The sequence below is a fragment of the Chionomys nivalis genome, chromosome 8, assembly GCF_950005125.1.
Source record: "Chionomys nivalis chromosome 8, mChiNiv1.1, whole genome shotgun sequence".
NCBI lineage: Eukaryota > Metazoa > Chordata > Mammalia > Rodentia > Cricetidae > Chionomys > Chionomys nivalis.
The window spans coordinates 15,577,325-15,591,281 of NC_080093.1; the positions used below are offsets into that span (position 1 = coordinate 15,577,325).

Here is a 13,957-nt window from a genome sequence, read left to right on the forward strand (position 1 = left end):
GAGTCAAGAGACAAAGAGGCCAAGAGGCTCAGGCACGGGGAGCTAGAGGCAGACCCATGAGTTAGGGTGCCGAAGCCATGCAGGCAAGGACCCCTAAAGCCAGAGGGATGTAAAGCTGGGCTCTGAGGGCCAGGAGTCTGGAAAGCCGGGCCTAGCCAGCCTGGCTCCCGCTCTTGAGGCCCAAGAGAGAAGGAGGGGCAAGCGGCTCCATTTTGAGAAATGCGTTTGTGGTTGTGGGAAAAATGAACCCCTGGTTCTCCCAGCACTCCCTGACCTATGACTCTGGTACACAGATCCCTGCACCCCCCATCCCCGCAGCGGGCTGGGGGGTCCTGAAGCCTGGGGCGGCGCCAAGGCCTGAGAGGAGTCTGGCCCAGGTCCCAACTCTCTGACCTCAGTGTTGGGGGTTGGAGAGTTGGGGAAAGTCCCCCCAACACACACACTCAAACTCCAGAGACCAGTCAAGCGGGATCCGGTCTGGGATCACGAGCTCCCCTTCCGAGCCTGAAAGCCGGGAGTCCCCCCCCCCCGCTTCCCGGCCCACCCACAACTGTCCGCTCCTTCCATGAACTGGGGCCGTCTGTGGAATGCCACCTCCCCACCAGACCGCATCGCTTAGAAGTTGGGGCACCCTGAGCCCTGGCCCCCTCACCTCCGCCGCGCTGCTCCATGCTCAGCCCCGGGCCGCCCGAGCACTCCACAGGCGCGCCGCCCGCTCCAGCCCGCGCGCGGCCACTCGGAGCTGCCCGGCCCGGCCCCGCCTCCGCCTAGCCGGCGCCCCCGGCCCCGTCCAGCCCCCGCCCGGCCCGAGTGGGCGGTGCGCGCGGAGCGGGGGAGGGGTTCGAGGGGCGTCCCCGCCCCGGGGCGCGGAGACGCGAAAGCACCCCACGTCACGCGTGCCCGCCAGGGCGCACGCAGGGGCTGCACGGTGGCGCCCAGGATCCCTCCCAGAGTGGCCCCACGACTGCGTTTGTGTTGGGTGACTCGGTCGGCTCGAGATTCGTCGAGCGGGTCATCGTCTGTCCCTGCCGGGACCCGAGGGCCGGCGGCAGCTGGTCATTGTTCCAGCACAAAGAGCCAAGGCGCGGCGCCCGCCCCTCCCCCTCCCCTTCTCTAGACGAAGCTTCCCTCCCCAGTCTCCAGCTTCCCGGTCCAAGAGAAGGCCGAGGGTCAGCCGTCCCTCTCCGGTTGCCGGCTCCCGGGCACAAGTTGAGGGACTGGCTCGGTCGCTGTCTGTCCCACCCCCAGAAGGCTTGGAGGTCACACATTAGGATTTGCAGAAGCGGCGCCACCTGGCGGCCCCTTCCAGCAACTTATCAGCCACCGCTCCCCCCCGCCCCCAAGCCCCCGACCAATCCCACTCCCTTCCCAGCGCAGCGCCCTCAGGCCGCGAGCCTAGGCTTGTCCCTGGCGTGGCTCCAGGCTCTCCAGCCTAACTTGGGGTCATTTGCTATGAGAAAGGTCGCGCTGCTCAAAGGGGAGGGGCCTGGCCCCCAATAATCGCAAGAATGAATGGTTCAAACCTACACTGGCTCCACAGCAGACATCCCAAAGTCTTTCTCAGGGTCACAAATATTTTTAGCCTTTCGAAAACAACAGTCTTAACACCCACTCGACCTTTCCCACATTCTGTCTCAGGCAGCCACAATCACTGTCTCATCCATCACGTGGTTCCATATTCCTTCATTCCATAATCCTTCGGGCCAACTCGCAGAAGACTTGGTGCTTCATGCCTGCCGTGCACCCTCCACAACCGTCCTCTGCATCCAGCCACAGTCTTAAAATACACTTAGTCTCCCAACCAACCCTCTGCCGTGCAGAGCCGGCGGTATTCAGCCACTCAGACAACTTCTTACATCATATTCGCAAATTACCCACTTTCCCTGAGGGGTCTCTGTGACCTGGACAGGTCAGCTGACATTCACATCCTCTGGCAAGGCCACCCTCCCTTCCCCGCTGCCCCCCCCACCCAGGGCCAAGGCCTGCCAGAGCTGGGCTCAGCCCCAGGAAGAAGCACCACCCCCCCACCACCCCCCATCCCCCCCGCCAGGCCACAGCCTGGCCGGCTCTCAGCTCTATTTTTAGCTCCCATGGAAAGGGTTGTTTTTCTTTCTTTTTCCCTGGAAAGGGAAACACAGCCCAGCCACCCTCAGGCTCACTCCAGTCCCTCAGCTTCTTAAGGAGAGACTGAACCCCTCTCCCCCAGTAGAGACCCCCCGCCTCTGGCCTTGCCCTGATCCCTGCCTCCTGGGGCTCGGAGAGCCTCCTCCCCTTTCTGGCCGCCTGCCCAGAATCTCAGGCAGCAGCTGGGCTCAGCGTGTGGCGGGGTGAGGGGTGGGGGATGAAGGGTGGGGGCCGGCAAGAGAGAGAGGCCTATGGCAGCAGCCCCTCCTTCATTTTCTGAGAAGGGGATCTGGTCCTTCTTTCTCCTAGTGAAGACAAACTCCCATCAGGGTTTAAGGCTGTATTTACTCTGATGCATTCTCCGTGGCGAGGGGTGAGGGGCGAGAGGAGACTGTTCCTCTTGCATGGGTGGGCTTTTTGTGCCCAGTCCTGCAGGTCTTGGTGGTGGGAGGAAGAGGACCTATGGTCAGCTGCTCCCGGAGCTGGGTGTATGAGACCATGAGACTGGGGCAGCTGTCCAGAGCCATCAAGGCCCTCTCTCGGATACCTTTCAAGGATGCGAGTTCTGAGAATGTGTTAGTGAAGAGGAAGGCAAGGAGTCCAAGTAAGCCCCATCCAACACTCTCCCGGCTTCCTATACCACCCAAGCCCCCGGGGGCGTTAAGCTCCCATTCTGGGTGAGTGGGTTTATCACCATTCCAGGTGAAGTACGGAATAAAGCCCTGTACAAGGCGAAACACACAAGCCAGGAGTGGGGGAGAGGTGGGTGAGAGGGGCATCCCTGCCTAGACAGGGTTGGGGGAGCACTGCCCACCGGTCTGCGAAGCAGTCACGTGCTCAGCGCCTGTTTACGCCTTGGTCTTCACCTGCAGGCAAGCGGCCGGGAAAGCAGGAACCGCCTGATGCGACAAACCCCGCCCGCCCCCGCCGACAATTTCGGGGCGGCCCCTTTCCCTCAGCCTCGGGCAGAAAAACTCAGTGTCCACCTGTACGGGGGTCGCGCGGGCCGGTGGCACTGCCTCTGGGACTGGTACGGGATCTCGCTCTGCTTGTCTTTTCCTGAGCGCACGTGTGTTCGCGTCCTCGGCGAGTGCATGGATCTATGCAAGAGTGTATGTTGGTGCGTCTGAGTTTCCCTGTCCCTTTGCTATTCAGGTTTCACCTGCGCTCCATAGAGTGCGGACCCCTTCCTCATCCCAATCCCGTTTCTCAAAATGCGGAAAGTTCTCTCCAGAGCGAGGATGTGCGGGAGGCCGGAGTTCCTGCACCCCGTCCGCCCCACCACTCACCCAGCGTCACCTGTGCCGCTGCTCCCACTTTGGCCGGGCTCCGGCTCCAGCGTGCCTACTTCCTCGCCGCGAGAGAACTCTGGATCTCCAGCCCTCTCCGGGTTCCCGGCTCCGCGCTCCCGGCTCCCGCCAGGCCGGACCTGGAAGAGTGGGGCGGGGCGGCTGAAGCCGCGCCCCCCCACCCAGAGAGGGGAGTGGTCTGCCCCGCACCCCCAACAACCAACCTAGTACCAACCCAAAAGTAGTCCGACCCAGTACCCAGCCCAAAAGAGGCCTGACGGTGGTCTAAGCTCTGGCCTTTTGATTGCACAGCATACTGACTTTTGACCTGGGGGGGGGGACAGATATGACCAACGGCTAAGTTACCTGGCTGCCTTAACTAAGGGCCATAAAGCTTTTCTCTGTCATCCTCTCCTGCTCCGTAGGGAACTCAATCTGGTCCACTCTGCCCACAACCAGAAGAGGGAAAATCCCTGTGAGGCAGACAAAGAACTCTCGAGTTTCATAAACCTTCCCCCCACACAAACTCACACATACACACACGCCCGCGCACACTGGGGCTTTCTGAGACTGTCCTAGCAGAAATAGTACTGCCCTCTTCTCTGGAGTAGTTATCAAGCCAGGTGAGAAAACTGCTTGTGTTGGTCCCCTATAGGGCATGGCTAGGCTTCCCTGAGACTCCTAAGGTCCACCCACAGGCACAAACAGGAAGTTGGCCTGTGTTTCAGGGAGGTACCAATGGCTCCCTTCCTCCCTGGCATACCAGGTACACTGTACAAAGGCTTAAGTTTAGAGTTATCTGAGCTGTACCCACTGCCTGTGTAGCTGGACTGCAGGAGACCAAGGTGAGTTTGGTCTCCTCTCAAACCCACCCCCAATAACAGCTGCTGAAGACCTAAAGCTGCCCCTCCTGACAGCCGTGCCACAGAGTGGCGGTCTGAAAACAGCTACAGATCTAATTTAACCCTTCTGAGCCGGACCTGTCCAGGTCTCTGGGACATTAAATCAACTAAACACAGAATCACATGTCTCGTCCCTGGTGATTTGCCTCAAGCCGCTTTCTTTGAGTGTGCAGATAGAAAGTGGCTCTTCGGGACTTTACACGCAGGACATAGGGACTGACCTCTTCCTGCCTTCTAGGCTCCAACAGCTCCTGAACATACCTGGTGTCAGCTCTTGCTGTGGGGAGTTTGAGGCAGGTATGGAGTGGAATGTGTTTGTGTATCGGGTGTGTTAGCTTCCCCTCCTCCTCCTCATCATTCTGGTTTGAGCTGTGTGGGGGTGTCTGCTTGGAGGGTGGAGCAAGTCAAACAGGCAAATGTGTATGTGTTTCTCTGTACTGACTGTGCAGCCCGCACAAGCTCCCAAGTGAAGGAGAACAAATCAGGCATTCTAGGACGAGCAGACTATGGAGTCCATGCCCTTAGAGGTAGAAATGGTCTCGTTCTGTACATCTGGAAGGCATGGCTGACTTAAATATTTAGACCCTGGATGAGGCCCAGAGCAGCCAACTGCTGGGAATGATTACTGCAGGATTAGAGAGGCCTGGCTCCAGCCAGTCTGGGAGAGACCCCCAAGAAGGCAGACCCTGGAGGAGCTACCCCCACCCCTAGGTTCTTCCTCACCAACAACAGCTTTGCAAAAATTTGTTTCATCTTTTTATGGCTAGAGTTCTCAGGAAACCCTGGACTCTTCCCTCTAGTTCTAAAAGCTTCCTCTTGGGTTGACTTGAAAAGGGAGTAAAATTATCTCCCCTATACCTGAAGCAGAGGCTTTCCAGCACCCCCAATCTGAACATCTTAAAATTGGTACTTCAGGGTATCAGAGGAAATAATATAAAAAAGTCATTTAGCAATATGCCTGGCAGTCTGTGGGTCACTTTTTCCAGTCCTCTGTAGTGCTCCTTACACTGGGGCATCCACGTCCCAACAGACTCCAGAACTGCAAACGTGAAGGCAGGGGAGAGAGAAACCCCCAGGCTCTGCATTTTTCAACAAATCCCCAGTTCTAGCACACAGGGAGAAATGGGAGGATTCCAGAGGGAAACGCTGAGGGTAGTTAGAGACAAGAATAAGTCCACTGTGTTTTTGAGAAGGGTTTTCAGTAGCCCAGGCTGGCCTTGAATTGTGTAGCTTAGGAGAGCTTTGAATTCCTGATCTTCCTGCCTCTACCTCCCAGGTGCAGGAATTAAAAGCATTCACCACCACACCCAGCTAGGGCTCATTCTTGAGTCTACACTGAGAGATGTGAATGGCTCTCAGGAGAAAGGACAGCTGGTCAGGCGAGGCCTGGGTGTGTGGCCCACTGACCCACATTAAGTCCTCAGGTAAGCTAACACACCACCCTGTCTCCCTATGCCTTGGGAAGGTCTATGTTTAGGGGTGGAATGTGAAGATCCTGTACTTCTCCCTGCTATCGAGCGGCTGGAAGTGGGACGGGAAAGGCTAAAGTGGGGGAAGGATCTGTTCTGAGAGGAAATCGAGTTAGTTTGGGGAGACATCTGGTGGACAAAGGGAAAAAGGCACGGAAACAAAGACAACGGAAATGTTTCATTCAAACTAGAGAAGGCTCAAGAGTCCTCACTCCAGCTGTCAGAGGCAGCACACAATGGAGTCAGTATCCAGGGGGCAGGCACTGAGGGCTCACAGAACTTTCCATGGTTCTACTGCGATGCAGTCCACTGGGAGGAAGCCCCATCTTTGAGGCCGAGAATACAGGGATAAGCACCTAGGATCAGATCTAACAGGTACAGCTAAGTCATGCCTGGCTCTAAGAGCAGAGAGCAGAGGACTTGGTATCCACTGCATCACTCTTTGTCTCTGAATGCCTGGACACTGACTTTCAGCAGAAGCCTCCTGTTGTAGGACAGTTCAAGGCTTGCCCTCATTGTCTAACCTGCTCACTCCCACATTGGGTTTTCGTATGCTTCTCTGCCTGGATCCTTTCTCCAGCGGCTCCCAGGACCTACTCTCAGTTCTCACGTGCACTCTGCTCACACACCTTTTTAGACTGCTTAATGAAAACTGGCTGGAGCAGTCTAGCGTTCTTCACTTTGCCTCGTTCCTGTCACCAAAATGCTGGTTCTTTGGAGACAGACCTTGTCTTTTCCGTGTTATATATAATAATAAACTATAAAAATCCAGCATACGGGAGGCCCCAATAACTACTGAGTTAAATTTTCTTATCACAGAACCCAGCCCTAGGCCGGGAAGGTTCCACAGCTCAGGACTATACGGGAGAGGAGTCCTAGCAGAAGGCCAAGAGTCTGTGTTAGCCTGGGCCAACAAGCTCCTGTTAGTTAGCAAGCAGCTATGCACTGCTTTCACCTTGAGGACTTGGTGCTATCTGGCTGGTAGGGACTGGGGTCCTGGCCTAAGCAAGTCTCAGAGTTCTGGTGCCCACCACTTTTTTTGGCAGAAGAGGGCTTTTTGGTCACTAGTCCATTGTCATCCTTGATCTTCTTGAGTCGGGCTTTACTCTTCGGTGGGATGGAGAAGGTAAGGGAACTCTTGTTGAACTCCAGTGGGAAGACACCTACATCTCCATCAAAGCGATTCTTGGACACCTGCAGATACCGTTTCCCTGGCCCAGTCACCAGCTTCCTATCCTGCAGGATCATAACATTGTCTGCTTCTTGGCTTGCCTGCAGGAGAGAGGGTAGGAGAAAGAAGACATACAAGTAAAAGGAAGGTTGAGGGTTCATGGAGGAGAGGTACAAATAGGAAAAGGTGGAGCTGAAGAGATGATCCAGTGGCTAAGAGCACTGGCTGCTTTCCAGAGGACCCAGGTTCAATTCTCAGCACCTACAAGGTAGCTCACAATGTCTGTAACTCTAGTCCCAGGAAATCCAGTGCCGCCTTCTGGCCTCTGCGGACACCAACATGCATGTAATACAAAGATAAACATGCAGGCTAAACACCCATACACATTAAACAAACTTTTCTAAACTTTATTTTTATGTTATATGCATTGGTATTTGCCTGTAGGTATGTATTAGAATGCCAGATCCCATGTAACTGGCGTCACAGACAGCGTGAGCTGCCATGTGGTTGCTGGGAATTGAACCTGGGTCCTCTGGAAGAGCAGTCAGTGCTCTTAACCACTGAGCCATCTCTCTAGCCCCTACACAATTTTTTTTTTTAAATAATGGGGAAAGGGAAAAGTACCCCTTATCACCAAGCTCTTTAAACAATGAATCCCAGTTGATGCTAGAGCTGCTGACTATCCCAGCCTCGTAACCAGCTTGCCGCTGTCTCAGACTTTGTGCTGCTCCCTCTGCCTGCAATGTCTCTCCTCTATAGTGGATTATCCTATATCTACCCAGCACATTCTTACCAATCATCTGTTACTTCCCTAAGGACCACTTTTGATCCTCTAAAGAAAGTACCACCAATTTTCTTTTTTAAACTTCTGCATTAGTCTTGTTCCATGTTTGTTCCAAAGCAACATACTTTTGTTCCTCAACCTGAACTCCCCTTGCCTAGCTCAGGCTAACGTGTAAAAGGAATTTAGTATACCACTGGAGGCTCCGGGATGGAGCTGGTCCTGTGGCCCAGGAGGCCTTCCCTTATTTGATAATCTGGTACTTATTGTCTGGAAACCTCAGTGACTTGCTGGCACAGCCACCGAGAAGTCTCCCCAGATGTCACAGGATGACGCAGACTGCTCACCACGTATTCGTGCTGCCTATCACAGCTCTCGCCCCACTGAGCTGCAATGATGACGTCACTCTTTTCCCTACTAGCAGATGTGAGCTCCCAGATGGCAAAGAACCAGCTACGATCCCTTGTATTCCTGGCCCATGTACTCCTCATGTCATAGCCCCAGAAGTGCTGCCTCCTGCTTTTTCAGGGCAGTCCTGAGGAACTAAGGCTGAAGGAAGACTGTCTCTAGTTACACCTGCTCTCTAACTCCTCAGAGCTTGAGTGCCTGAAAGCCGACTCACCTTGGCTGAACCAAAAATGGAAGCTGTCTGCAGCTCCTTGTCGTCATCCTCCTTCCGTGGGTGAATGACCAGAGTCACATGGCAGCTGTTGTCTGTCGCAAACTTCCGAAAGGCTCCAACGATGTAGTCCTGAGCTGCAATCCTGCAATGAAATTCAGCAATAAAAGAAGTTATTGGAGCCGGGCGGTGGTGGCGCACGCCTTTAATCCCAGCACTCGGGAGGCAGAGGCAGGCGGATCTCTGTGAGTTCGAGACCAGCCTGGTCTACAAGAGCTAGTTCCAGGACAGGCTCAAAAAACCACAGAGAAACCCTGTCTCGAAAAACCAAAAAAAAAAAAAGAAGTTATTGGGTGGAAGATACACAAACTCTTGAGCCAGTCATTCCATACACACGATCCCAGCCCTACTACACTCTCTTCTGTTTAAGGACTCATACTCAGGTTCCTGGACAACTCCCCCTGCACAACCTCTCAGAAAGTAACAGGACTATGATTGTCCCTAGAAGTCAGCTTCACGACAAGACAAGCGCGTTGGAGTTAGACAGGAAGAACTCACCTGTCAGAAGAGAACTGCTCATGGCCCATCATGAACTGCAAGTTGTCGATGACCACATGACAAACATCATAGACGTAGACAGCATGTTGCATTGTATCTATTACAGACCTGGAACAGAGAAGCAGCGATTTAAACAATCAACTACAAGCAGCCTCAGGACCCCCTCCAGGGAGAAGAGTTTGCATGTGGAAAACACTGGTATCATTGGCTCTTCTGACTTCCCTCTCTTTGGAAACTGCAAGCCTGTCTAAGGAGACTGGGAAAGTACTCTCACTGAGGCTGGAAAGGGAATAAAAACACAATGTATTGGGATCTCTCAAAAATGAAAGCCCAGGCATGGTGGTGCACGCCTTTAATCCCAGCAATCTGAAGGGAGAAACAGGTGGATCTCTGTGAGTTTGAAGTCAGCCTGGTCTACAGAGTGAGTTCTAGGACAGTAAGAGCTACCTAGAGAGACCCTGTCTCAAGTAAGCAGATAGATAGATAAACAGATTAATTAATTAATTAATATTTCAAGACTACTTTTTAAAAAGTAAGTGGCCTTTGGAGATCTTACTTGATGCTCTGCTGCCCATGGAAGGTCATGAAGTAGAGAGGCAGGTCTTCAAAGCGGTCTGCCCACTCTTCGTACTTGTCCAGCTGCTCTTCCAGCCGCGTCACGGCAAACTGAGTCAGCATGACCCGGGCTAGTTTCACATTGCTGATCTCAAAGCTACCCCAAAGTGTGTTCACCCCTTGGGTACATAAATCCAGGGCATATTCACTGATGAATGTTGTCTTTCCACTCCCTGTTGGCCCTATAGGGGGATAGACAGAGCTCTGAGTTAGGAGGGAAGTCTCCTTTTAGCACTGCCCGTGGGGGCTGGAGATGCAGCAGCACTTAAGAGCACTTGTTGCTCTTGCAGGAGACCTAGATTTGATTCCTAGCACCCATCTGATGGCTTACAAACCATCTGTAAGTCCAGTTCCAAGGCATATGACTTCTGGCCTCTGAGGACACCAGGTACACATGTTGTGCAATGCACACATGCAGGCAAAACATTCATAACATAATAAATAAACCTAAAAAAAATAAATTGAACACAGTAATAAACCTAAAAAAATAAATAAATTGAACACAGTCATTGGCCAAAACCCACATACATTTGTCACTTTATGGTCTAACCCTTAACCTAAAACAGTTTTTGAAGGCAGTGTTTCTCTGTATAACAGCTTTTGCTATCCTGGAACTCTCTATGTAGACCAGGTTGGCCTTGAACTCAGAGATCTGCCTGTCTCTGCCTTCCAAATAGTGGGACTAAAGGCGTATGCCACCACTGCCTAGTTGTAAAACTGATTTTTTTTAACATTATAAGTGTTTCATCTGCCTGTGTGGCTGTACATCATATGCATACTTGGGGTCCTCAGAGGTCAGAAGAGGGCATCAGACCCCCTGGAAGTGCAGCTAGACAGTTGTGAGCCGCTGTGTGGGTGCTAGGAAGTGAACTCGAATCCTATGCCAAAGAAGCCAGTGCTTTTAAGTACTAGGCCATCTCACCAGTTCCCAAAACAGTGATTTCCTAGTGAGTCACCTGTAAACACGGTGAGCTCGCCCTTGCGATGCCCCTTCAGCAGACGATTGAGGTCTGGGAAGCGACTCCAGCGGACCCCAGCCGCTTGCTCCACATTTGACAGCTCTCCTAGAACTTCCTCCCGGAGCTGCCGGAAAGACACAATAGACTTGTGCCAGGCAGGGAGCGCAGTACGAAGAATACGAGCAAGACTTAAGCCTTGGTTTAAGGCCTCCAGTGGACGAGGTTGTTGGTTACCAGGCCTCACCAAAGAGCATCGCTTGGGATTGAGTTTTCGGGCAAACAGTTTGGCGGCCTCCCAGGACCGAAGGTCATCCCCTAGCCAGAATACAATTCGACGGAACTGTTCAAGGTAAGGGAGTAAAGGTGGGGGTAAACAGACCGTTCCTCGCGGTAGGGCAAGGGTGGGCAGCCCCATGGACTGACTCAAGGCCAAGCTGTCCAGCTCACGGCTCGTGAGGACCACCTCCGCATCCCGACGGCCGATCAGTGGTAATCCAAATAGGTTGTGGTAGGCACCAGGCCGGGGAATGGTGGTCTCCACATACTGTACTCCATTCCCCTGATCTTCAGCCCCTAGTAGCTTCAAGCCACGTAATCCTGCACTCCCAGGGGTGAACCAAGGGAAGACCAAACTTCGAGTAGATCGGAGATAGCGGACGCTGAACCTCCTGAGCGTGTCATCTGTCACCTTGGACAGGCCAAACATCACACGAGCCAGCTTGGCCTCCTCAGGATCAGGTAGCTCCCAGAGAGGGATAGCTCGGTTCCAGATTCTCAGGACCTCCTCTCTGTCCTCAGCTTCCGGGCCCTCAGTAAGCAGGATTCCCTCTTTGGCCCCATCCCCTCGTCCCTCCACACTGGCCTGGAAGTCTTCCCAGCTCCCTTCTGCTAGGCTAGTCATGCAGAGAAAGTGTCCTGTGGTCTTGTCAATGAAGAGGCAGAAGGAAGCAGTCGAATCCTTCTGGTTTTTGATGTCTGAAGACCCAACAAAGGGGCTTGGTGCTCGAAGGCAACTGTGGCCATCCTGGAATGGGATCCCATGCGCCCGTAAATATTGGCGGATTTCAGTTGTAGTCACAGGCGACACTGGCACCTCTAAGGCTGGGAGCGCCTCCTTCCTGTACCTTCTGCGAGGAGGGCCTGGGGTCAAGCTTCGGGGCAGGCCCCTCCGACTCACCCACTCCCCTCGCAGAGGCAGCAAGATTCGGAAGGGATAAGTACATCGCAGCAGGAGCCACATTCCTAATAGAGTGGGATGCCTCTACTGCAAAAACTTTTGGTGTCTGGTGTGCCGCCTTCACTAGGCTAGACCCTAGGAGCCTTCCACAGGGCACTCCCAGGACTTCCGACAGCTGGCTTCTCTCTATCGCCCCTCAAACTGCTGCCTTACCCACACCCTTCTTAATCCCCTTGGTGCCTGTACATTGCTACTTCACATCTCTGCTCATCTACACGATCCTTTCACGTCTCCGTCCCTCTCTTTACAACTTCTCCCTCCAGCTCACTTCTGGAACCCTCTACGGTCCCTCAATCTAGACGGCTTCTCTGTCTCATCTCACCTCTACACCCCTCCACGGACTCTCCTCGCCATCCTCATCTCTACAGCCCTCTGCATCCTGTCTGAACCCCCAACAACAGGCGCTCTCCTCGGCTCCTAACTCTCACTGGGAACCCTCCACCCAGCTGAAGGTCACAGCTGAAGCCCGGCGCTCTCACTGCCCCCCGGGCTCTGCCCCGCGCTCCAGGACACCCACGCTCCCGCCCCCAGCTCTCCTTTCTACCCTTCCGCCCGCAACGTGGGTCGCCCGCACGCGCCACTCGCTGTGACCTCGGAAGCAAAACTCTCCGGGAAGCCCGTGAACCCAGAACCGGAAGTCCCTGGTTAGTCCCTCCCGCCCTCTGGCCGTCCGGGCTGCCAAGCGGTAGCCATGACCGCGCGCGGGACCCCGAGCCGCTTCCTGACGAGCGTCCTCCATAACGGGCTGGGTCGCTATGTACAGCAACTGCAGCGCCTCAGCCTCAGCCTCAGTCGGGATGCGCCCTCGTCCCGCGGCGCCAGGTGAGGCCCACGGGAGCGGGAGGATCGGGGTAGGGGGCGCGGGGAACGACGGGACTGGGTCCGCGTCACCGCTCTCACCTTCGCTGGGCCTCGCAGGGAGTTCGTGGAACGCGAAGTGACCGACTTCGCCCGACGGAACCCAGGGGTCGTAATCTACGTGAACCCGCGGCCGTGTGCGGTGCCTAGAATAGTGGCCGAATACCGTAAGTGGGGTCTCGCTGGGGCGGCAGGGCGGGATCCCGGCTTGCCCGCCGGGTTCTTGTTTTGACTTCCGACCTGACGGTTTCCACTCATTCCCACGTCCCTCTGCCAGTTAACGGGACTGTGCGCGAGGAAAATGTCAACAGCAAGTCGGTGGAGGAGATCACGTCACTGGTGCAGAAGCTGGCGAACCAGTCCGGCTTGGATGTGATCCGCATCCGCAAGCCCTTCCACACCGACAACCCTAGCATCCAGGGCCAGTGGCACCCCTTCACCAACAAACGAACAGCCCTCGGCGGGCTGCGGCCCAGAGAACTCCAGGATCCTGCTGCAGCTTTGGAACAAGCACAGTAAAGAACCAGGCTTTGGACCGTGGAAGCGATGGCATTGGTTCCTCTTTCGGATTTCAAGCTCTGGCAAATAAATGAAACCTACCAGGGTGGGGAGGGGGCGTGGCCCGGGATAAAGAATCGCCGACTGCTACCATTGCCCACTGCTAGATACAGTGACCTAATGAATACACTCATTCTGATTCTGTTGACCTCCTTGCAACTGGAATGTAAGAAGGCTTCCAAGTTCTATACGGGGTCCTCGTTTTCTGAAATCAAAATTATGATTTCAAAACGCAGTGAAGGGTCTCAAGGTTGACTTCTGAAGAACCCGTGATGCCTGTTGTTCTTGCTGTGGCCTGGCATTGGGCAAGTCACCTTATATATGTGAGTGTTTGTGTGCAGATTGGAAAACTGAAGTCGCCGGGAGGTGGTGGCGGCACACACCTTTAATCCCAGCACTCAGGAGGCAGAGGTAGGCGGATCTCTGAGTTTGAGCTATAGAGAAACCCTGTCTGGAAAAACAAACAGGAAAAAAGGAAACTGAAGTCATTAAAACTTACCTAATACCACATTTGGAGGTTTATTTATCATATGTATGGGTGTTTGGCCTGCTTGTATCTCTGCACCAGACGGAGAATGCCCCGGAGGCCAGAAAATGGTGGAAGGTGCCCTAGAACTGGAGTTACAGTTGTGAGCCTCCTTGTAGGTTCTGGGAATTGAACCTGGATCTTCTGAAAGAGCAGCCAGTGCTCTTCACCACCTGAGCCATCTCTCCAGCCCCTCAGGGTCATGCTTGTGTCACTATGTGGCTCTGTGTAGACCAGGTTGGCCTTGAAATCAGAGACCCACCTCCCAAGTGCTGCAACTAAAAGGCGTGT

General features: G+C 54.2%; 3 protein-coding genes across 9 annotated transcripts in view; 1 reads left to right on the plus strand and 2 right to left on the minus strand.

Moving 5' to 3' along the window:
* Lzts2 (leucine zipper tumor suppressor 2) overlaps nucleotides 1-4,603 on the minus strand; it is a 12,009-nt gene extending 7,406 nt beyond the window's left edge. For 2 of the 6 annotated variants that reach the window (XM_057777111.1, XM_057777113.1), the window contains exons 1-2: nucleotides 4,577-4,603; nucleotides 3,414-3,553 (exon numbers count right to left, since the gene is read on the minus strand). The gene's annotated coding sequence lies outside the window, so the exon portion shown is untranslated. Of the gene's footprint in view, nucleotides 1-652; nucleotides 1,272-3,110; nucleotides 3,225-3,413; nucleotides 3,554-4,576 lie in introns of those variants that run through there. The other 4 variants (XM_057777116.1, XM_057777112.1, XM_057777115.1 and 1 more) reach the window with 4 other exon arrangements.
* The window catches only part of Twnk (twinkle mtDNA helicase), a 179,308-nt gene extending 167,021 nt beyond the window's left edge, over nucleotides 1-12,287 (minus strand). The window contains exons 1-5 of one of the 2 annotated variants that reach the window (XR_009057548.1): nucleotides 10,485-12,287; nucleotides 9,470-9,710; nucleotides 8,914-9,021; nucleotides 8,359-8,500; nucleotides 6,581-7,056 (exon numbers count right to left, since the gene is read on the minus strand). Coding sequence is in view for 1 of the 2 variants with exons in the window: in XM_057777109.1 (XP_057633092.1) it covers nucleotides 6,736-7,056; nucleotides 8,359-8,500; nucleotides 8,914-9,021; nucleotides 9,470-9,710; nucleotides 10,485-11,727 (2,055 nt within the window). In the remaining variant the exon portion in view is untranslated. Of the gene's footprint in view, nucleotides 1-5,958; nucleotides 7,057-8,358; nucleotides 8,501-8,913; nucleotides 9,022-9,469; nucleotides 9,711-10,484 lie in introns of those variants that run through there. The other variant, XM_057777109.1, reaches the window with a different exon arrangement.
* Nucleotides 12,288-12,380: 93 nt separating this feature from the next.
* Nucleotides 12,381-13,650, plus strand: Mrpl43 (mitochondrial ribosomal protein L43). Its single transcript, XM_057778553.1, has 3 exons — nucleotides 12,381-12,546; nucleotides 12,643-12,749; nucleotides 12,860-13,650. Exons 1-3 carry the CDS (start codon nucleotides 12,416-12,418, stop codon nucleotides 13,099-13,101), a joined length of 480 nt encoding a protein of 159 aa, XP_057634536.1. The 5' UTR covers nucleotides 12,381-12,415; the 3' UTR covers nucleotides 13,102-13,650.
* The last annotated feature ends 307 nt before the right edge of the window (nucleotides 13,651-13,957 follow it).